Genomic DNA, 22769 nt, shown 5'->3' with positions numbered 1-22769 from the left:
ACATGTAAGGTTTTGAAATTTGGACCCAAACAACCCATCTGCACAAGTGCAGTCAGTACGTTTTTACAGCAGAGAAAACTGCCAAGGGGGTTTACTTAATAGTAAGTGCAATATAAATCAATATTGACTTGTGTCTGCCAAGAAAGCTAATATAACCTTTATTGGTATTGAAGGAAGATGAAGGAGGCAATTTCTCTCTCTTCTGCTGTATTCCATGACCACTCTTAAAAGGCATGCATGTAACTGGAGGGTCTTCAAATGGGATCAGCATATGATAAAACTCAAATCATGCCATCTACAGACCAGTTAAAATAATAGAGGATATATTAGTTGAAGCAGAAGAGACTGAAGTAGAACATTATTGTGTCCAAGTATCTGAATGATTTTATGTAGAAGAGAAATTAGATTTAAGTACTACTTTAAAAAAATAAGATGAACTAGGAGCAATGAGCTGAAGCCAGAATAGATTTGGCTCAAGATAATAAAGCACTTTCTAAATAGCCATTGAAAAATGGAATAAGTTGACTTGGACATTAATCCTTCCCTCTGACTAGCAATGTGGAAGCATGGACTTATTAACAGAATAATTTAAATGGATCCAAATATGATTGATGGCGACCTTGTACTTTTAGAACTTTGCAATCCTAAAATCTTTGAATATTCACAGAGTATCACATGACCTAAAAGTTTAGGCTAAATATTAGCTAAACTAAACCTATATGCAGCACTGAATTAACAATAATTGAGTTAACAAAATCAAAAGCATTTTTAACATATATCTCTTCATATTACAGTAAAAGTGCTTTTTTATATTTTTAGTGATCCATTCTAACTGCTAAAAATCATTATTAAGTTTATGTGTGTAAAAAATAGTGTCCTTAAAAGTAGATACAAAGGGAGGTTGCAACCTTATTGCAAAGATGCCACCATTAATGAAAATATTTTTGAACACCATCCATTGAAACGTCAAAATTTAATTTGCCAGCCAGTCTTCTTACTGTATAGTCCAAATATAATCTTCTTTTCCTTTCTGTTATCACTTCACAGCACAACAGTCTTTGATTACTCAGTCTGCCACCTACTAGCTATGAGATCTTAATAACATAGCCTGGGTAAATTTTGGAACCCCTCATATATCACACTGGGTCACAAACATTAAACCAGACCATATACAGAAAGCCTGCTACACAGTACTGACTTTATCAGTGCTAATTCTCTCTCCCAATCCAGTCAGTTCTCCCCAAAGACTTCTTTAGTCATGATTTTGATGTTGAATGAAACTACTCCAGTTGTTGACTAGGTGAATAAATGGATAGTGGGCCTTGTCTTCTGTGGTATGACAAAGAAATGCAAGCACTTAATCAGATAAAACTGGCTTGCATCTGACTTTTAGATGGCTGAGTGCAGATTGTAAATTATTAATCATTAAATCATAATTCAGTAAAAGCATTTCTGTGGGGAATTTATGAAATATGGTGCAGGCCCTACGTTTTCTGGTGAATGATCTTAATATAGCACTAATGCCTGAAAAATATAGAAAGATTAATAGTTAATCTAGCCATTAGACCACCTTTCTAAAAAACTGAATAGCTGAAGTAAGATTTTGGCAAAAATTGTATCAAAGTCAACTCAGGTTTGGACTCTAACAAGTGCCAAGTGTAATAATATTTTATATTGTTGATTAAAGTGCAAGCCATTTCTCTTGGTCATTAGATGAAAGGAGCAGTACCAGCATCAGTATGGAGAAAAGATCTTTTTTTTTTTTAACAGCTTTATTGGAGTATAATTGCTTTACATTGTTGTGTTAGTTTCTGCTGTATAACAAAGTGAATCAGCTATACATATATCCCCATATCCCCTTCCTCTTGCATCTCCCTCCACCCTCCCTAACCCACCCCTCTAGGTGGTCACAAAGCACCGAGCTGATCTCCCTGTGCTATGCGGCTGCTTCCCACTAGCTATCTATTTTATGGTTGGTAGTGTACATATGTCAGTGCCACACTCTCACATCTTCCCAGCTTATCCTTCCCTCTCGCTGTGTCCTCAACTCCATTCTCTACATATGTGTCTTTATTCCTGTCCTGCCCCTATGTTCTTCAGAAACACTTTTATTTTGATTCCATATATATGTTAGCATATGGTATTTGCTTTTCTCTTTCTGACTTACTTCACTCTGTATGACAGATTCTAGGTCCATCCACCTCATGACAAATAACTCAATTTCATTTCTTTTTATGGCTGAGTAATATTCCATTGTATATATGTGCCACATCTTCTTTATCCATTCATCTGTCGATGGACACTTAGGTTGTTTCCATGTCCTGGTTATTGTAAATAATGCTGCAGTGAACATTGTGGTACATGACTCTTTTTGAATTATGCTTTTCTCAGGGTATATGCCCAGTAGTGGGATTACTGGGTCCTATGGTAGTCCTATTTTCAGTTTCTTAAGTAACCACCATACTATTCTCCATAGTGGCTGTATCAATTTACATGCCCACCAACAGTGCACGAGAGTTCCCTTTTCTCCACACCCTCTCCAGCATTTATTGTTTCTAGATTTTTTGATGATGGCCATTCTGATCGGTGTGAGGTGATACTTCACTGTTTTGATTTGCATTTCTCTCATGATTAGTGAGGTTGAGCACCCTTTCATGTGTTTGTTGGCAATCTGTATATCTTCTTTGGAGAAATGTCTATTTAGATCTTCTGTCCTTTTTTGGATTGCATTGTTTGCTTTTTCATATTGAGCTGCATAAGCTGCTTGTATATTTTGGAGATTAATCCTTTGTCAGTTGCTTCATTTGCAAATATCTTCTCCCATTCTGAGGGTTGTTTTTTCATCTTGTTTATGGTTTCCTTTGCTGTGCAAAAGCTTTTAAGTTTCATTAGGTCCCATTTGTTTATTTTTATTTCCATTTCCCTAGGAGGTGGATCAAAAAGGATCTTGCTGTGATTTATGTCATAGAGTGCTCTGCCTAAGTTTTCCTCTAAAAGTTTAATAGTGTCTGGTCTTACATTTAGGTTTTTAATCCATTTGCAGTTTATTTCTGTATATGGTGTTAGGGAGTGTTCTAATTTCATTCTTTTACAGGTAGATGTCCACTTTTCCTAGCACCACTTATTGAAGTGGCTGTCTTTTCTCCATTGTATAGTCTTGCCTCCTTTATCAAAGGTAAGGTGACCCTATGTGCATGGGTTTATCTCTGTGCTTTCTATCCTGTTCCATTGATCTATATTTCTGTTTTTGTGCCAGTACCATACTGTCTGGATTACTGTAGCTTTGTAGTATACTCTGAAGTCTGGGAGCCTGATTCCTGCAGCTCCTTTTTTTTTCTCAAGATTGCTTTGGCTATTCAGGGTATTTTGTATTTCCATACAAATTGTGAATTTTTTTATTCTAGTTCTGTGAAAAATGCCATTGGTAGTTTGATAGGGATTGCATTGAATCTGTTGATTGCTTGGGGTAGTACAGTCCTTTTCACAATGTTGATTCTTCCAATCCAAGAACATGGTATACCTCTCCATCTGTTTGTATCATGTTTAGTTTCTTTCATCAGTGTCTTATAGTTTTCTGCATACAGGTTTTTAGTCTCCTTAAGTAGGTTTATACCTAGGTATTTTATTCTTTTTGTTGCAATGGTAAATAGGAGAGTTTCCTTAATTTCACTTTCAGATTTTTCACCATTAGTGTATAGGAATGAAAGAGATTTCTATGCATTAATTTGGTATCCTGCTACTTTACCAGATTCATTGATTAGCTCTCATAGTTTTCTGGTAGCATCTTTAGGATTCTCTGTGTATAGCATCATGTCATCTGCAAACAGTGACAGTATTACTTCTTCTTTTCCGATTTGGATTCCTTTAATTTATTTTTCTTCTCTGAATGCTGTGGCTAAAACTTCCAAGATTATGTTGAATAATAGTTGTGAGAGTGGGCAACCTTGTCTTGTTCCTGATCTTAATGGAAATTGTTTCAGTTTTTAACCATTGAGAACGATGTTAGCTGTGGGTTTGTCATATATGGCCTTTATTCTTTTGAGGTAAGTTCCCTCTATGCCTATTTTCTGGAAAGGTTTTATCATAAATGGGTGTTGAATTTTGTGAAAAGCTTTTTCTGCATCTATTGAGATGTTCATATGGTTTTTATCCTTCAATTTTTTATTATGGTGTATCACAATGATTGATTTGCCTATACTGAAGAATCCTTGCATTCCTGGGATAAAAGGAATACACTTGATCATGGTGTATGATCCTTTTAATGTGCTACTGGATTCTGTTTGCTACTATTTTATTGAGGATTTTCACATCTATGTTCATCAGTGGTATTGGCCTGTAGTATTCTTTTTTTGTGACATCTTTGTCTGGTTTTGGTATCAGGGTGATGGTGGCCTCATAGAATGAGTTTGGGAGTGTTCCTCCCTCTGCTATATTTTGGAAGTGTTTGAGAAGGATAGGTGTGAGCTCTTCTCTAAATGTTTGATAGAATTCGCCTGTGAAGCCATCTGGTCCTGGGCTTTTCTTTGTTGGAAGATTTTTAATCACAGTCTCAATTTCAGTGCTTGTGATTTGTCTGTTTATATTTTCTATTTCTTCCTGGTTCAGTCTCAGAAGGTTGTGCTTTTCTCAGTATTTGTCCATTTCTTCCAGGTTGTCCATTTTATTAGCATAGAGTTGTTTGTAGTAATCTCTCATGATCCTTTGTATTTCTGCAGTGTCAGTTGTTACTTCTCCTTTTTCATTTCTAATTCTGTTTGAGAGTTTTCACTTTTTTTCTTAGAGTCTGGCTAATGGCTTATCAATTTTGTTTATCTTCTCAAAGAACGAGCTTTAAGTTGTATTGATATTTGTTATTGTTTTCTTTCTTCATTTCTTTTTCATTTATTTCTGCTCTAACTTTATGTTTTCTTTCCTTCTGCTAACTTTGGGGTATTTTTTGGTCTTCTTTCTTCAATTGCTTTAGGTGTATGGTTAGGTTGTTTATTTGAGATTTTTCTTGTTTTTAGAGGTAGGATTGTATTGCTATAAACTTCCCTCTTAGAGCTGTTTTGCTGCATCCCATAGGTTTTGCGCTGTCATGTTTTCATTGTAATTTTTTCTAGGTATTTTTTTTTTTTTTTTTTTTTGCCGTTTGCGGGCCTCTCACTTTTGTGGCCTCCTCCGTTGCGGAGCACAGGCTCCGGACGCGCAGGCCCAGCGGCCATGGCTCACGGTCCCAGCCGCTCCGCGGCATGTGGGATCCTCCCAGACCGGGGCACGAACCCGTGTCCCCTCCATCGGCAGGCGGACTCTCAACCACTGCGCCACCAGGGAAGCCCTCTAGGTATTTTTTGATTTCCTCTTTGATGTCTTCAGTGATCTCTTGGTTATTTAGTAGCGTATTGTTTAGCCTTCATGTGTTTGTATTTTTTACAGTTTTTTTCCTATAATTGATATCTAGTCTCATAGCACTGTGGTTGGAAAAGATGCTTGATACGATTTCAATTTTCTTAAATTTACCAAGGCTTGATTTGTGACCCAAGATATGATCCATCCTGGAGAATGTTCCATGAGCACTTGAGAAGAAAGTGTATTCTGTTGTTTTTGGATGGAATGTCCTATAAATATCAATTAAGTCCATGTTGTTTAACCTGTCATTTAAAGCTTGTGTTTCCTTATTTAGTTTCATTTTGGTTGATCTGTCCATTGATGAAAGTGGGATATTAAAGTCCCCTACTATGTTTGTGTAACTGTCAATTTCCCCTTTTATGGCTGTTAGCATTTGCCTTGCGTATTGAGGTGCTCCTATGTTGGATGCATAAATATTTACAATTGTTATATCTTCTTCTTGGAATGATCCCTTGATCATTATGTAGTGTCCTTCTTGGTCTCTTGTAATAGTCTTTACTTTAAATCTATTTTGTCTGATATAAGAATTGCTACTCCAGCTTCCTTTTGATTTCTATTTGCATGGAGTATTTTTTTCTATCCCTTCACTTTCAGTCTGTATGTGCCCCTAGGTCTGCAGTGGGTCTCTTGTAGACAGTATATATACAGGTCTTGTTTCTGTAACCATTCAGCTAGTCTATGTCTTTTGGTTGGAGCATTTAATCCATTTACATTTAAGGTAGTTATTGATATGTGTGTTCCTATTACCATTTTCTTAATTTTGAGGGGTTTGTTATTGTAGGTCTTTTCCTTCTCTTGTGTTTCCTGCCTAGAGAAGTTCCTTTAGCATTTGTTGTAAAACTGGTTTCATGGTGCTGAATCCCTTTAGCTTTTGCTTCTCTGTAAAGGCTTCAATTTCTCCATCAAATCTGAATGAGATCCTTTCTGGTAGAGTAATCTTGGTTGTAGGTTTTTCCTTTTAATCATGTCCTTTTAATCACTTTAAACATGTCCTGCCACTCCCTTCTGGCTTGCAGAGTTTCTGCTGAAAGATCTGCTGTTAACCTTATGGGGATTCCCTTGTATGTTATTTGCTTTTATATTTTTTCTTTGTATTTAATTTTTGATAGTTTGATTAATATGTGTCTTGGCATGTTTCTCCTTGGATTTATCCTCTATGGGACTCTCTGCACTCCTGGACTTGATTACTATTTCCTTTCCCATGCTAGGGAAGTTTTCAACTATAATCTGTTCAAATATTTTCTCAGCCCCTTTCTTATTCTCTTCTTCTTCTGGGATCCCTAGAATTCGGATGTTGGTGCATTTAATGTTGTCCCAGTGGTCTCTGAGACTGTCCTCAATTCTTTTCATTCTTTTTTCTTTATTCTTCTCTGCAGTAGTTATTTCCACTATTTTATCTTCCAGGTCACTTATCCTTTCTTCTGCCTCAGTTATTCTACTATTGATTCCTTCTAGAGAATTTTAAATTTCATTTATTGTGTTGTTCATCATTGTTTGTTCGCTCTTTAGTTCTTCTAGGTCCTTGTTAAACATTTCTTTTATTTTCTCCATTCTATTTCAAAGATTTTGGATCATCTTTACTATCATTGTTCTGAATTCTTTTTTAGGTAGACTGCTATTTCCTCTTCATTTGTTTGGTCTGGTGGGTTTTTACCTTGCTCCTTCATCTGCTGCCTATTCCTGTTACTTCTTATTTTGCTTAACTTACTGTGTTTGGGGTCTCCTTTTTGCAGGCTTCAGGTTTGTAATTCCTGCTGTTTTTGGTGTCTTCCGCCAGTGGGTAGGGTTGGTTCAGTGGCTTGTGTAGGCTTCCTGGTGGAGGGGACTGGTGCCTGCGTTCTGGTGGATGAGGCTGGATCTTATCTTTCTGGTGGGCAGGACTGAGCCCAGTGGTGTGTTTTGGGGTGTTTGTGAACTTATTATGATTTTAGGCAGCCTCTCTGCTAATGGGTGTGGTTATGTTCCTGTCTTGCTAGTTGTTTGGCATGGGGTGTCATTGAGTGGAGCTGGGTCTTAGCGTTGAGACAGAGATCTCTGGGAGAGCTCTCACTGATTGATATTACATGGGTTGGGAGGTCTCTGGTGGTCCAATATCCTGAACTCAGCTCTCCCACCTCCAAGGCTCAGGCCTGACATCTGGCCAGAGCACCAAGACCTTATCAACCACATGGCTCTCACCAGACAGAATTCTTCAGTCTTCCTCTCTGAAGCATTCAGAAGTGCTATTAAGAGGTGCATTCTTAGAAAAAAAAATATTCTCCTTAAAACAGACTTTAAGCAATTGAGTATGAGCCAATATTTACTGTAATAAATATGGCAATTTTAGTTATAGTAACACTTGCTGAGTGAGTACCATTTCAAGGCACTCGACTAGATGTTTCTAACTCTATTACATCATATTTTCATGTATTACCCTTGTGATCACCATTTTACAAATGAGGAGAGAGAGATTGATGAGTTTCATGACTTTATCATTGTACAGCTAGATAGGTAGTGAAGATAGATGCTAGCGCAGTTGTGTCTAAATCTAAATTTGGGTACCTCTAAACTATACCACAAAAGTGCTTACAAGCTGTAAAATTTTAAGACAAGTATAAGCAATTGGTACCTCTGTATGGCTACTTTAGAGATATCCAAAAACCAATGGGCTTACTAGGATAACTTGCTTCGCTGAGTAGCTAACAGGTTGATGTCAGATGGGATTGTCTAGAAATTTTCTTTGTTTAAGTGTTGTCAAAATCAAATATTTTGTAAAATTTTGTAAAATAGAAGGTGAGTAAGCATAGTGGACATTAATTTGGAAGGAGGTGCTGCCTAGCATGGTGACCCTGTACATAGATTTAGGGAATTTGTTACTGTATGAATCATGGTGGGAGACCTCCTGCAATACAAGTGAAAAGGACCAGATAATGACTTTTCCAGGATCTTATGGATCTAGGAAGTGACCACATGACCTTGGCTGAGCCAATCAAAGACATTAGCTCAAGATTTCTAATATGAATTTAATGACACAAAATAAGAGAGGCAGTGGAGAATCCCTATTTGCAAGAGAGTCAGAAGCTTCAACTTTTCAGCAGTTGAGGGAGCAATAGTAGCAATGGAGTCAGTAGCAGAGACTAGAGCTATATTTTTGGTGGTTTTAGCTGAGGTATTATTAATGTCAGCTGGACTGGTTCTGTCATATGATATTGGCTTTGATCTTGGCTGTGACTTAGTTCGCCCCCCCATTACCCCTCCCCCATTTTTTCTGTGGACGCCCAGATTTAAGATTATTAAGAGTTGAGTTTTAATCTATCACGTGATTTCATTCCCCGAGACTGATTTTGTTACTGTCATTAAGTATAATTTGAAGCATTAGTATAATATAGAATCTACATAAAAACTGTAGTTTCAGATCAGAATGGGAAAATAGAGGTTATTAAATAGCTTATACAAGGAAATATGTGGAAATGCTTTTTTCCCCAGCATCTTCACAATTAGGGGGAGTATTCTCTTTCTGTCAGTCATTTAAAATAAAATTGATACCCAATTTTCTATAAAGACTTGGAGTATGACAGAGAGAGTGCAAATTAATTTGGTTTTACTTTTCCTTTACAGGCATTTTGAAGTTTGGGCATTCTCTGCCTTCTAGTTATGCTGATGGTGCGGGTTTTGTGTAGTTTTATTTGTTTTTCTTTTTTTGGACTGTATTCCTTGTGTAGTATATATATGAAGGATCAGAATTAGGCAGTTCCCATTATCCTTGGCTCCATCCACTTATATCCAGATAAAAGTTAGATGGCTCAATGATTCAAATCAAAATAAAATTTATAAAAACACCAAACTATGAAACTTATAAAAGAAATCATAAGTAAACATGTTTATAATAATTTAAAATGGAAGCCCTAGTTTAATAAAGCAAAGTCCTGCCTAGGATGTGAGGAAATAAAGCACTCTAATAAACTTTTTTGGTAGAGTTAAATTCGTACACATTTCTTAGAAGGTAATCTGATACTAGTTCTCTAAATTAAAATGTATATACCTTACCCCTGCAATTTGAGCAACAGGAACTTACTTCATGGGTACATCTCAAACCAATTCACATGCACAAGATTGTTCAGAGTAGTATTTTGATAGCTAAGAATAGAAGCAGCTAACATGTATTTCAAGTACAGCTGCTAAAATATATATATTTTAAAGTATACGCACATAGAATTATTTTGAAAATAGAGACAAGTGTTAACTAGAAAATGATGTGATTCTTAATATCTTTATAAATTAAAAAAATAATAGTTGATTTCTAACTATGTGCATAGATCACAGGTTCTGACAGTGAGGTCTATAACATCTGGATTTTATGATTGACTACCATATCATATAGAGAATATGGAATATGGAGAAGTACCAGTTTAGAGATTATAGGAGGGAGAGATAATGTTTTGTATTTTGGGGATTTGAGGTCCATCTGAAATATCCAAAAGTAAAAATTCAGAGATTAATTGGAAATTTGGATCTGGAGCTTAATAAAGAAAATTAAACTGTATATGTTTGTATATGTTTTATATATACACTTAAATATATGTGTATATATGAGTGTGTGTATATATACATACTATATATGGTTATATAGTTATATGATATATAAATAGCTGAAAAGAATAAAAACGATTATGTGCATTTGCAAAATGTGTGGAATTCTTTATAGACTGATTTCAATGACAGCCTATTGAAAAGGATCTACCTAAAACTTAACCTTTTTGATGGAAAAAAATAGTTTAGAAAGCAAATTATTTTATATATCACTACTAATTAATGTTTTAAATCATATCAGTTAAATATTAACAAGGGATATTATGGTCAAAATAGTAAAAGCACTTTAAAAAATAATATATTATATATTAGGAAACAATGGTAACAATAATCACTGTTCTTCTAGTCTTAAAAGAACAGAAGACAATGTAACAATCTTTAAACTGTTGAAAGAAAAAAAAATGTAAGTCTGGGATTACATACACCAAAATTACCCTTCAAGAATGAAGGCAAAATATATTTTCAAATGTTTCAGATGGAAATTTAGATCTCTAGGAAGGAATGAAGAGAAAGAGAAATGATAAACATGTAGGAGAGTATAAAAAATATAAAGCATAATTACCCAAAATTGGAAGCAGCCCAGTTGTCCATCCATAGACTAGATAGAAAAATAAAAACTGTGGTATATTTATACAACAGAACACAATCCTGTGATAAAAATGAATGAACTACTGATGCACATAAAAATGAGAGTCCAAAAACATTATGCCAAGTGAAAGAAGCCTTACACCAAAGATTACAAACTACATGATCCATTTCATATGAAATGCTAGAACAGACAAAATTAATTTCTAGGAGTGAAGTAGGAACTGACTGGGAGATTGGAGGAATGATGGAACTTTCTCAGGTGACAGTAATGTTCAACATCCTGAGGGTTTGGAGCACACAGGTATATATGTTTGTCAAAACTGATAAAATGATACCTTTAAGTTTTGTGGATTTTACTTGGCTTTACCTTTAAAAAGCCCATAAACAAATACTGAATTCTAGTTAACTATATGAACTATTAAGTGTTTATGAGTGAGGCCTAATGGTATTTGCAACTTATTTTGAAAGGCATCAAAAAATAAGAAGAATTAATTGATGGTTTGAGTAATGCATAGACAGACATGTGATAAAGTAAATATTATAAAATTACAAGTGAAGATTCTAGGTGTTGAATGTATGGGTGTCTATTGTACAGTTCTGTCAATTTTTCTACATGTTTGAAATATTTTATAATAAATATTTGAAAAAAAAGTTTGGTTTTGGAGCTCTTGTCTGGATTCAAATCTGGGCTTTAGAACTTTGTAACTGTGACCTTGAGCAAGGCACTTAACCTCTCCATGCCTCATTTTCCTCAACTGTAAAATGGGAATAATAAGAGTACTTACTTCATAGGGTAATATGAGCACTGAATGAGTTAATAAATATAAAGCACCTAGAACAGTGCTTGCCAGGTATTACACACTCAGTAAGTACTAGTTGTTATTTTTAATCCTTTAAAGCATAATACTTTTTTGTTTAACAATCTTTTTAATTAAAATTACTGCCTTATTTCTCGGAATTTATAACGGGAATATGCAAAATATAATTTAATTTCTTACTGATAAATCAAAGTAATAGTAGTATTCAATTACAATAATCAGCTGCAATACTGTGACATACTTAAATAATTTTTTTTTTTTTTTTGCGGTACGCGGGCCTCTCACTGTTGTGGCCTCCCCCAGACACGCAGGCCCCGGATGCGCAGGCTCAGAGGCCATGGCTCAAGGGCCCAGCCGCTCCGCAGCATGTGGGATCTTCCCGGACCGGAGTGTGAACCCGTGTCCCCTGCATCTGCAGGCGGACTCAACCACTGCGCCACCAGGGAAGCCCCTTAAATAATTTTTAAAACTCAAAGAGTTCTGCTTTTTACATTTTCTTCTGCTTTATTTATTTGTGTCTCATTTATCATCAGACTTTTGTTTTTGTTTTTTTGCGGTACGCGGGCCTCTCACTGTTGTGGCCTCTCCCGTTGCGGAGCACAGGCTCCGGACGCGCAGGCTCAGCGGTCATGGCTCACGGGCCCAGCCGCTCCGCGGCATGTGGGGTCTTCCCGGACCGGGGCACGAACCCGTGTCCCCTGCATCGGCAGGCGGACTCTCAACCACTGCGCCACCAGGGAAGCCCCAGACTTTTATTTATTTATTTATTTTCCACTATCTAAAACAGGATAGTTTATTGAAATTGAATAATATTAAAATCATTACTGCAATAATTACAGTGAAACCCACCTTTGCATTGCCTCAATTTTGTCCCACACATCCACCTTGATTCCCAGGAAAAAAAAAATTTTACATGTACTCAGTATATTGATTCCTTATAATTTACAATGTCATATCAGAGATACTTGGTAAGGACTGCAGTGATTGCCATGAAACTTGCTGAGAAGAGCATGCAGAGGCCTGATGCTTTGAGAAAATGCCTGGCATAGTTTTCTCATGGGCACAGGAGTCCTGGACAGGCATTGCAGGACCCAGGGACCTTCTGAGCCAAAGTGCAAGTTCATTCCACAAAGGGATCTATAAGGAGTTCCCCCCTTGAGAAGCTTTTGTTGATTGTCACATTTGTAAAATGTCCATGGTATCATCAGATTTTTAGATTTTATTTTTACTGCTTTCAAGTTTCTTGCTTCTATCTGCTTCTTCTTCTAACAACTGCCTCTAACTTGCTAAGTGTAAACACTATAATAATAGGCCATGAGTGGCAGTCCAAGACCTTCAATGAAAAAAAATAATCAACCATTATTTTCTTGTCCTGAGATATATCTTAAAGGGTTGAGATTGATGAATAATGACTCCCGGGTTAATAGGCAGAATGTACTTCTCTTAGATTCCAAGATTCCTGTCAGGTTTAGAAGAAGCTGATGATATTTCTTTATATTATAAGTATAATCCAAAACAAGTCACATTTATCACCTGACCATTTAAAGTCCCACAGGTAGAAATATTTCTACGTGGGAGGATTGATTGAAAGGCAGCTATCGGGACAGATCAAACATCTGATGAAAATAGCCATCGTACTCCTGTGGGTATATAAGTTCTAGCCTCCAAAAACTGGCTCAGGCTTCACTCCATTTACTACATAACTAATATATATTCTTGGATTCTTCTTGTATTTGCATCTCTTTACTCCAGTGTGCTAACATTTTCTTTATTCCAACTCTTTTTCTTGCCCCTGAGATTGCTTTACTCTTTCTGACTTAAATGACTTTTGATTTTGGGCTCTTGTCTTTACATTTTCTGCAATTGTATTCTGCCCAGGGTTTAGCCAGTTTTGGCTAACGCTCCTCACTATGTGTGACTAACTTAGGATTGACCTACTTCGGGTCCCAGTTCTGGACTTTCTGGTGGCTTCAGATTTCCTGATTGCTCAACTCTATCCTTCCTGAGATGTCCTAACCCATCTGAGACCCCTTGGAACACATTACTGGAATATGCTATCTTGCAGAAAGTGGTTATAAAATAAGTGAGTTTCTCAAAAATATATTTATAATCATATACACTTATTTTTATTTATAATTCTATATTTTAGCATTTTAATTTCAGATATATTTTTAAAATATATATAAATATTGCAGTTTGATATATAATATAGGGCAATAAGTTTAACCATGGTTTTTGCTTTTGACATTCATTTATTTAGCAATCATTTGTGGAGCATATATTAAGTATCAAGCACTGTGCTAGGTATCAGTGCTGGAAATAGTAATAAAACATAGTCACTGGATTTAAGGACAATGGGAGACAGACTTGTAAACAAATAAGAACCAAGTTATCTTGGTCATCTCTGAAAATTATTAAGTTTCAAGATCAACAGAGACTGAAATTAAAATCATTTCCAACACTGGTGGGCCTGGATTCTACAGTGTTAGATTTTCCCTCCTCTTCTTGAGGGAGGGAGCAGTCAGGACATTAAGATTCAGAATGACACGGTCAACATACACAATAGGATTAGAAGATCATAACCAGTGTCAGATAACAGAGTCTATCTGCATCTGATTGCAAATTTTCTAAGAACAATGAACAGGAAGCTTAGTGGCAGTTGAAATATTAGGAAGGGATGCAGATCACTGGGGATAGGATCCCAATGAGGGTCTCCCACCTGACTAACAAATGCCGCTATGACAGTGATAAAGACAGTAGAAAGCCAGGTTGCCAGGAACACAAAAGGTAAAGCTGATTCTGCCTTAAATAGTCCTACTTGAATCTTCTAAGACAACAAATATGTTGATTCCCTACTGGTGAGTCTGGGAAAGTGGTCTAACTCAACATTCCAAACCTCTCAATGTTCCCAGTTTCTCTAGATGTTCTCAAAACTTCTACTGCTTTGTGAAATTGGCCTCTAGGATTTCTGAATTATCCCTGTTACTCTGAAAAAAATGAACAAGTTTTAAAGGAGCCAGGATCTTCCTAGAATTGTATTTCTCATGAACCTAAGAATCTGTCAGATCTTTGGCCAAAAATTTCTGGCCAGTGGCCTCATTTTGGGTTAACAAGTGAAAGAAAAGTACTCTTTGCTACTTCCCATAGGAATGCAAAGGGGCTCTGTCACGCAACGAGATTCTACAAGTTATCTTCAGTCCTAATGTTCTTGATGCAACTGGTTCCCCTGAGATGTAAGACCTGATCTCAACATCTGTTTAAAAAATCCAGAACTGGAACTATACCTTGGAGCTCTTGGGGACCATTCACAAAGAGGTGACCTCCTTAAGCATCCTCTTAATCTGCAGAGAGACTGTGAGTTTTCTCAGACCTTCACTGTTGCCCAGCTTCTGAGCAGTGGAGCTAAGCTCATAGAACCACAAACCATTTCCTAAATCTTCAGTCAGATGGAAGAGCTCTGAACCAGTTGTCATAAAAGACTAACCATTAGCACCTACTCTGGCTCTGGGTTAGCTTGAGATGGGCACAAAACCTTCGACATTGTACTAGACCTTGGGCAGCTGACTAGATGTGATAGCGTCAAATCTGCAGTTTATGAATCCTGGGGCCTCTGAGAGGAGGGAGAAGGGAAGAGGGTGTGGCCCCCTGATCAATATCCTGGTACTGAGAGTTGTAGGGAAAGACAACCCTCTCAGTACACCTGATTTGAATTATACCAGCTCTTGACTGCATATTAGAAATCTCCTGGCACTAATGTTGAATATCTAGGAGTCAGCAGCCCAACCCAGACAGACAATTTCAGAGTATCTTGGGCTGGGGTCCCTTGGGATAAATCTAATGCAGCCTGCTAGACAGAAAGATTCCTTTGGCTGATAGCCATGTTTCATTCAACCACCTTCAAAAAGCAAGCAGAGACATCATTACATTTTCTTTCGTTGTTTCTCTTATCTGATATCCTAAGTATGAGAGACGAAGCTTATACCAGAATTGCAAATACTCGCTTTAGAATATCACTTCTCCAAAAGATCACATTCTTTTCACCTCTCTGGGCACCTTATCTCCCTCAGCTCTACAATTTTCCTTATTCCGTGGGTGCCTTGACCTTACCAGATGTTGCCATTCTGCCACAGAGGTTCTGGTGCAAAACAGGTCTAAAGTTTGAAATGAAAAATGCAACTGGGATATCCACCTTATCCTGTTGCTCCCAGTTCCCTCAAGATAATGAATCTAGCTTTTTCCTTCCACTCTTTCCTTTTATTTCCAACCCACTCAATCTCATAGTTAAGTAGCATGACCATAAGTCACAGCATTCTGGGGGACAGTTTGGGTTTATGCCTGTTGCTGAGAATTAATTATTAACGGCATTCTCTTTCCTTTTCAAAAACCTCTGTGTTAGATGATGAATGACAGTCACTCAATCAGTGGGCCAGTGCTCGGCCTCTCTGTAGTTTAGTTTCTGGGAAGAGGCTGTGTGTATAGATAGCATTCTCTATCAGCAACTGCAGCTGTATTTCTTAGAGATGACGAAGGTCAGGGAAGAAAGGGGATGCCGGAAGTCGATGTTTTTCCTCTCCCTCTTTCTCCCATTCCTTATTGCTTCCCTTGCCCCTCAGTTTGATTCCCAGAGCACAGCCTGCCAGTAATGCAGTCAAACTGTGCAGATAGATTCTGCACATGTAGGAGGTGACTGCCCAGAGCAGTCACCACCTTCTCACTTTCATTTTTCGCACCTTAGGGAATTAAAACTACAGCATCTAAATAATCAACCTATATGCATTCTGGGAAGCTGGAGTTGATCTTAGATGTGAGAAACAGATGCTAGTGTAGCTTTGCCAAAGAGAATTATGAAATGTTCACTTATTATAACAGATAATAAATATTTATTCTCTTAATACATTTACCAAAAGGTTTGGGGTAGTATACAAAGGTGTAGGCCATAAAGCAAGATAATATAAGTTAAGAAAAATGAAGCAAAAATTAGGACAGTAGATCCATAGAGTAAGGATAACTTAGCAAATGTCAATTTCACTCTGACAGGAAATAGGAAATAAAGGGTAAAATGACTTCTTACTTAGTTTCCAAGCTATTTTGAAACAATTATGCTCTCTATCGGACATGGACAATGCAACAAGCCTCTTGTACCAATTACATTCAGATAATTGCAAAAAAAAAAAAAGTAATGATAGTAATAACAAGGCTGATAAACATTTGGAGACTAGAAGGTACTGGATGCATAACTGACAGAGACAGAGCTAATGTGATGATTAACTGGAATCTATATTGTTGAGAATGTAGGAACCATACTGCTTTAGTGAAGTAACCAATTTAGATTATATTTTTGTTCATTGGAGCCTCTTGACTGCACTACATAGATATATTATGGCTTATATTTCATCTTATCCAATTCTGTAACGACTCACAGCTAAATTCTCTGATGCAAAGCCTTTTCACCAAGAGTTCTCTATAATTTTTTCTTCTCCAGGGTTTAGAACTCAAATGATATTTGATGTATTGCTTTTTTCTTATGAAGGATACAAAAATATTATCATTTTCTTTTAGGACGCATAAGGAAAGATGTCTCATGAAATTTTGAAAGATATAAATAAGATTAAAACAACCAATAATCTTAACAGTAAATCTCTAGAGACATACTTCAGACTCTTCTCAATGGATGCAGTCTTTGGCAGGCTAGGATATGGAAGTAATGGGCCCTCTCTCATAGTTCAGGAAAGAGTGTAAATAAGTGCATTTTTTCTGAATGACTGCTTGGCAATACTTCCTAAAATAAAGTTGCATGAACTCTTTCACCCTGCAATTAAACTGCCCTATGAATATTTTGCTAAAGTTTGAGTTCTGTGTTCATATGGAATGATTCTCCAAATAAATTATTTAGTGAAAAACAAAATGTTGAGAACAGCTTGCATTGCATTCAAAGAGCAGCTTTGAATAAAATGTTTTATGAGGATTATACACACAGTGGCCTATATGCTAGCACATGCATGGCGTTTTCCCTCTGAAAGGAAGTAAACTGCTATATCTAGACAGAGGGACTGAAAAGGTGTCAGAGGACTCTGTTGCTTTCTGCTTAGTATTTCTATACTACTTGAACATAATTTACCATGTATCTGTATTACTAAAATCCAAAAATAGAAAATTTACATACTGAAGGCTTGGGAATAAAGGACAGATTGACCAGAATAATGCCAATCCACCTGGAATTTTGCAGTGTCTGTTCCCCTTGACTTCAACCTACCTGGTTTTCTGCTTCTGGATTATTTTTTCACTTCAACTGCTTACTTCCTGTTTAGCTTTGATTATCTGACTTCTACACTTTTACTTCTCTCTGGTATACAGTTTATCTCACCTGGCTTAATTGACTTTTTCTCCTTTGTCCCTGGACCTGGATTCTGCCTGCAGCTGTGTTCTGCAACCAGGTCAGCCAATTTTGGCTTCTATATATCCACTTAATTCTGGACTCAACTCCCTCACTGTGACAATTTCAGCCAACATGTTCCTAGAATATGTCATTCTGCAGAAGAAAACTGTAAATTAATAATTTTCTCAAAAACATAAGTATGCATTGCCATTTTACTTTATTTTATTCCTTAATAATTTTTTTATTCCAGGCATTCTTCTATATTCAAAAACTGAGAAAGTAGCCTTCGAAATAAACAAGTATCAGCAAAAATCCAAAGGGACAGGTGCTATCTCTCCCCAAGTAAAAAGTTATCCTTTGAGAACTGAACTCCCCCCAAATCTGGTAAACTCAAATTCTAGTGATGGTTCATTAACATAATCAGGATCTGAGGTCTTTGTGTCATATTTCTAGGGGGGAGGAGTTCATGTCACACATTCAGAGTAGTACGACTTATACTGAGGAGAAGAAATCTGGACAAGAGTGTCACGTGACAAAGTCTTAACACCTGGTCTCTTTTCACATTCATTTTGAAGAATGAGCCCAAGGAAAGGTCAGTTCATGTTTGAATGCTTTGACAAGATGCAGGATGGTAAGTGTCTATGGGAGATGGAGTCTCACTAGGGTGAACCATTATGACTGGCAATGGAGGCAGAGAAGGCTTCTAGAACATGAAGGAAAGTTGCCTGGGTTTTAAGTATGCCCACTTGAGCTTCCCTATGGCAACCTCATGGTTCACAAACAGGGTCCCTTGTTTCTATGGATATGATAATAACTTCCAAGCTGTGCCTGTCCAGCCCACCAAAATAAGCATGTTGGGGAAAGGCCAGAATCTTTCCAGAACTAACTATTCTTGTGACCCAAGTCAGTCAGACCCTTGACCAGAGGAATCTGGCCAGGAGCCATTTAAGAGCTCAAGACGGAGGAATGTATTCTTGCCTCTGCTAGAGTAACACAAAAGGGAGCTTGTTATGCATGTAACTTCTATACTCATCAGCAATCCTGAGACCTTCTGGCCTATGGCTTTAGACGACACTGAATCTGTGGAATGCTAAATTTAAAAAAAATTCCGGGACTGGCATATTCACTGGAACCCTAGACGCCTCTCAGAATTGGCTATTTACCTCTGCTCCAGATCATCTAAACAGTTGGTCTGTTTTTCCAGGATCTACTTGTACCACCCCCAAAACTACTCTAGCTTTTCAAATGTGGAACTAAATACACAGACACCAGGTTTTTCTCAAATTGGAGAGTAAGAGCAACTAGAGAGGAGCCTTTAAACATATTAGGGTGAGGCAGGATATGGACCAGTGCCAAAATTATAGCCTATAATTAGGTTCTTAGACCATGCAGCCTCTGGGAGAACTCAGAGAATGAGAAGCTGGTGGATGGGAAGCCTCACTCTGGCATTTAAAGCAGAAGGGAAGGAATATTCCATTCAACACTATATATTCAACCAGGGACTATGGCCCTCAAATCAGCATCCTTTTACGTTCCAGTTTAAAACCAAGTGCCCTGGACTAATCTCTGACTTTTAAAATCAGAATTTCCTTGGGTGGGGCTTCAACATTTTCATCAAGCTCCTGTTTGATGCTGATACAGTCAGTCTGGCACCTGGCTGTCACCACAATCAAAACTGTCAACAAAGTTGGCTATCCTCAGTCAGCAAAAGCTGAGTCAATCCAGTCAGAAGTGCTGTGTATACAACAGCGATATCTGTTAGCCAGACACGGGGGTTCCCCTATCAGCATAGCGCATGACCAGAATAAGCCTGGTTTATAAATAACAATAAATGAACAAACACATGGAAATCATGATCCCAGCTGGGCAAAGAGATACAGACGAGCTAAAGAAACATCCCTAGAAGCTCTCCAATGAAAACTTTCTCTTCAGCCTTAAAGGTTTCCTTTTTCAGTGTTGCAGAGGTGAGACCTTGCTTGCATGGCCTTGGTTAGCCCACATTAATAGAAGAGAAGGGGACCAACTCAGGGAAAAATGAGATCTGTCCATACAAGTTAGTGTCATATGATGGTGGGTGACTGTGCATTGCTGATAGCTAGTCAGGGTGGGCAGAGTTTACAGATGTCCTCTTACAATGGACCAGTCACAATATGGGTTAGTAGAAATAATGGGACCAGACTTCCAGGTATCAAGACTGTCTCTTTTAGGCTAATGCCTCTACCATAAGCTTTCAAGAAAGAGTCTATGGTGGTAAGTTTAGGGTTGTGGGTCAGTCTCTGAATACCCCAGTTGTGTTACAGATACTGTCATAATGATATCTAGGCCTGGGGCATATTGGGATACTTCTTCCCTAAGTGAGGGATTGAGCACAATACTGTTGTTTCCATTTTCAGTGTGCTTTAGACCTGTATTCATCCTACCTGTGCAAAATTAGTGGGAGTGTAAATCAACTACCCTCCCAGAGCCTTTCCCACAGGAGGCTGTGAGACAGAATGCCCAGTTCCTAGGTGCTTAGCTCTTCGGCCCCCTCTGCAGTAGAGACTGACACACAGCAACATGTGTATCATGTCCTTTGGAATCTGTTGGTTCCTTTTCCTGAGCCTACATCCAATTTTAGGTTCTTCTCTTATTGCTTTATATACATTAATGGTAAAAAGGGAGCTCACAGTACCTGTCCTCTCAGTGCAGAATTTTAATAAATCCCAGAAGACAAGAGTAGCATATTTATGCCTAAACTTTGATTTCTCCTATGTTAATTAGTGGATCAAATAAATTCAGCAATATCCAATATACTGATGGTTTCATCCCAAGGAAGTAAGAGCATATACCTAAAACAAAATTTAAAACTAAAAAGAGAAAGAGAGTAAAGTATATTTTGAGAATATTCAAAAGGTTTAAATATGAATTGTTAACCAAAGTACACAATTTTGTGAGGATGGAGGCTCACAGGTTAGAATATATTTTAAATTGTACTGGTGGCAGTAGATCATGACATGGATTTGAATTTCACTTCCTCTAGTGCGTTCTAGTGAGGTCTGTCAAGACCTCTTTTATTCTTATAATGAAGTGGACTTTAAATGAGAGCTAGAGAGTGAAGTGGATAAAAATACAGAACAATTCCTTATATAAGCAATAGTTACACATGGTATTACCTTTACAAAATCCTTCATGTAATCTCTGTCATTTGGTCCTTGTCAGGATCTGTAAGTTTTTTATGTCATTTACAGATAAGAAAAATAAAGCTTAATCAAAAGTTCAATAACTGCAATTTCACAAAAACAGAAATCATTTTATCATATAAAATTCAAAGTTTTCTTCATTGGAATTCCAGCTCATCATTGATTAGCCAGGTACCATCATCAAATTATTCCTCGTGGGCCTTATCTTCTTTACTTGTAAAACTAGAGGCTGGATTATAGAAACTTTAATTAGGGCTGGTTATAGCAGGTATGGTGCTCAGGACTCTGTTTATCATAGGGCCCAGCTTCCTTATATCTTGCTATAGAGTACCCAATAGCCAGGAAAAAAATATCCACAAAAAGCACCACCCAAACTCCTCCTCATTTCAAGAAATTTTTCTGGCCAGTATCCAAACTTGACTCCATCATTTCCATTAATGAAAGGAACCCATCAGTGTGTCATTCCACATGTGTTCATCATTTGTCCTTCTTAGACCGATATCCTAAGTATTGGAAGCAACATAAAACTACAGTCACAATGATCACATCATCATCACTTTTAAAAGAAAACCTTCAGAAGGTATGCATATTACAGAACTAAACAATGGAAAAACAAAAACAAAAACCTGTTGATCCAAACAATACCAAAATGCCCAACTGTTTAAACTGGCACACCATTTCCCATCACATCTGTGCCGCTAATTTTATCTGTTGATTCTTACATGAAAAGCATCAATCTTGAAATCACTAAGTTACTTGGCGTAGAAGATAAGATTCCTTAGAAGAAGTATACTCCATCTTGCATAAGCTTTTATTCCTTCTGTTCTATCATTGTGTCATGTAACCTAAAAGTCATTGCCATATAGAGTTTTTAGAAATTTTACACTAACAGAGCATCTTGCTTTCATAAGCTTACCTGGTGGGATGAGAAAACTGACCACACATACATACAGTGCAGAGCAAACATTCACAGACAGTTGCTGCTCTTGAAGTAGCTCTCTTAATTCAAGTCCAGAATCTCCTACTGGGGACCCTAAGGGTGTGTATGGGGTGAGGCAGGCAGGGTGGGTGGGAAAGGCTGGCAGCAGGTGACAGCTATCACCATCCCAGGACTGGGCACTCAGCAAGAAAAAGGCACTTACTTGCTACCATTCGACGGGTCTCCACCAGCACCTAAAGGGAAGCTGGGCTTCCTTGCAGCCCCTTTCTCCTCCTGGGCTTCTCTTTCCTCCAGGATCTCTGGTCTCCTGAGCTCTGGTTGCTCAGCAGGTGTTGCTAGGCTGGCGTCGGCCCTCACCAGCGGATGCCACCCAGGCCACGACAGCTCAGCAGTAAACGGACCCCACCGAATTGTCGGCTGGAAAGAGTTTCTGGGGCGGCTGCTCAGCCGCTGACCCAAACACCCCTCCTGCCCAGGTGCGCAGTGGAGCTCCGCCCGCCGCCTGGAAGCTATTTCTGAGTCCTTCTCACTCCTCCCTCCCCTCTCCCAGCCACGCCACCCTGTCCCCCGCCCTCCTCCCCAGGATGGTGCGCGACTTCGGCCTCCAGACCGGGCGTGGGCGGGGTGATGTTGACAGAGACAGCGGCGGCTGCGGTGTCCCCTCTACTAGCTGCCTGGGAAGGGAGGGGGCGAGAGGAGCGGGATGGGGGAGCAGGGGAGCGGGGAGAGGACTGCAGGAGCGGGAAGGAATGGAGAATAGAGGAAGAGCGGGGATGCAGATGGGATGCAGCTGGGGGTGGGGGAAGAGTCGTAAACAGGAGGGACAGGAGCGGGAGAGGAAGAGAAGAAGGCAGCAAACTCAGGTCTTTAGGTCTAGGAGCTCGCTCTCCCTCCTTGCCTAGTTGCCCCCA

General features: G+C 38.2%; 1 protein-coding gene across 1 annotated transcript in view; it reads right to left on the bottom strand.

Moving 5' to 3' along the window:
• SCN7A (sodium voltage-gated channel alpha subunit 7) overlaps positions 1-22249 on the bottom strand; it is an 87883-nt gene extending 65634 nt beyond the window's left edge. The window contains exon 1 of the mRNA XM_027129258.1: positions 22061-22249. Coding sequence (XP_026985059.1) covers positions 22061-22070 — 10 coding nt within the window. The 5' untranslated portion in view covers positions 22071-22249. The remainder of the gene's footprint in view (positions 1-22060) is intronic.
• Between the last annotated feature and the right edge of the window lie 520 nt (positions 22250-22769).

The sequence above is a fragment of the Aethalodelphis obliquidens genome, unplaced genomic scaffold (genome assembly GCF_003676395.1).
Source record: "Aethalodelphis obliquidens isolate GAN/ISIS:26980383/991018 unplaced genomic scaffold, ASM367639v1 scaffold2, whole genome shotgun sequence".
Taxonomy (NCBI): Eukaryota; Metazoa; Chordata; class Mammalia; order Artiodactyla; family Delphinidae; genus Aethalodelphis; species Aethalodelphis obliquidens.
Note: the sequence above shows the minus strand (reverse complement) of the source record. Positions and strands in the feature narration are given on the sequence as shown.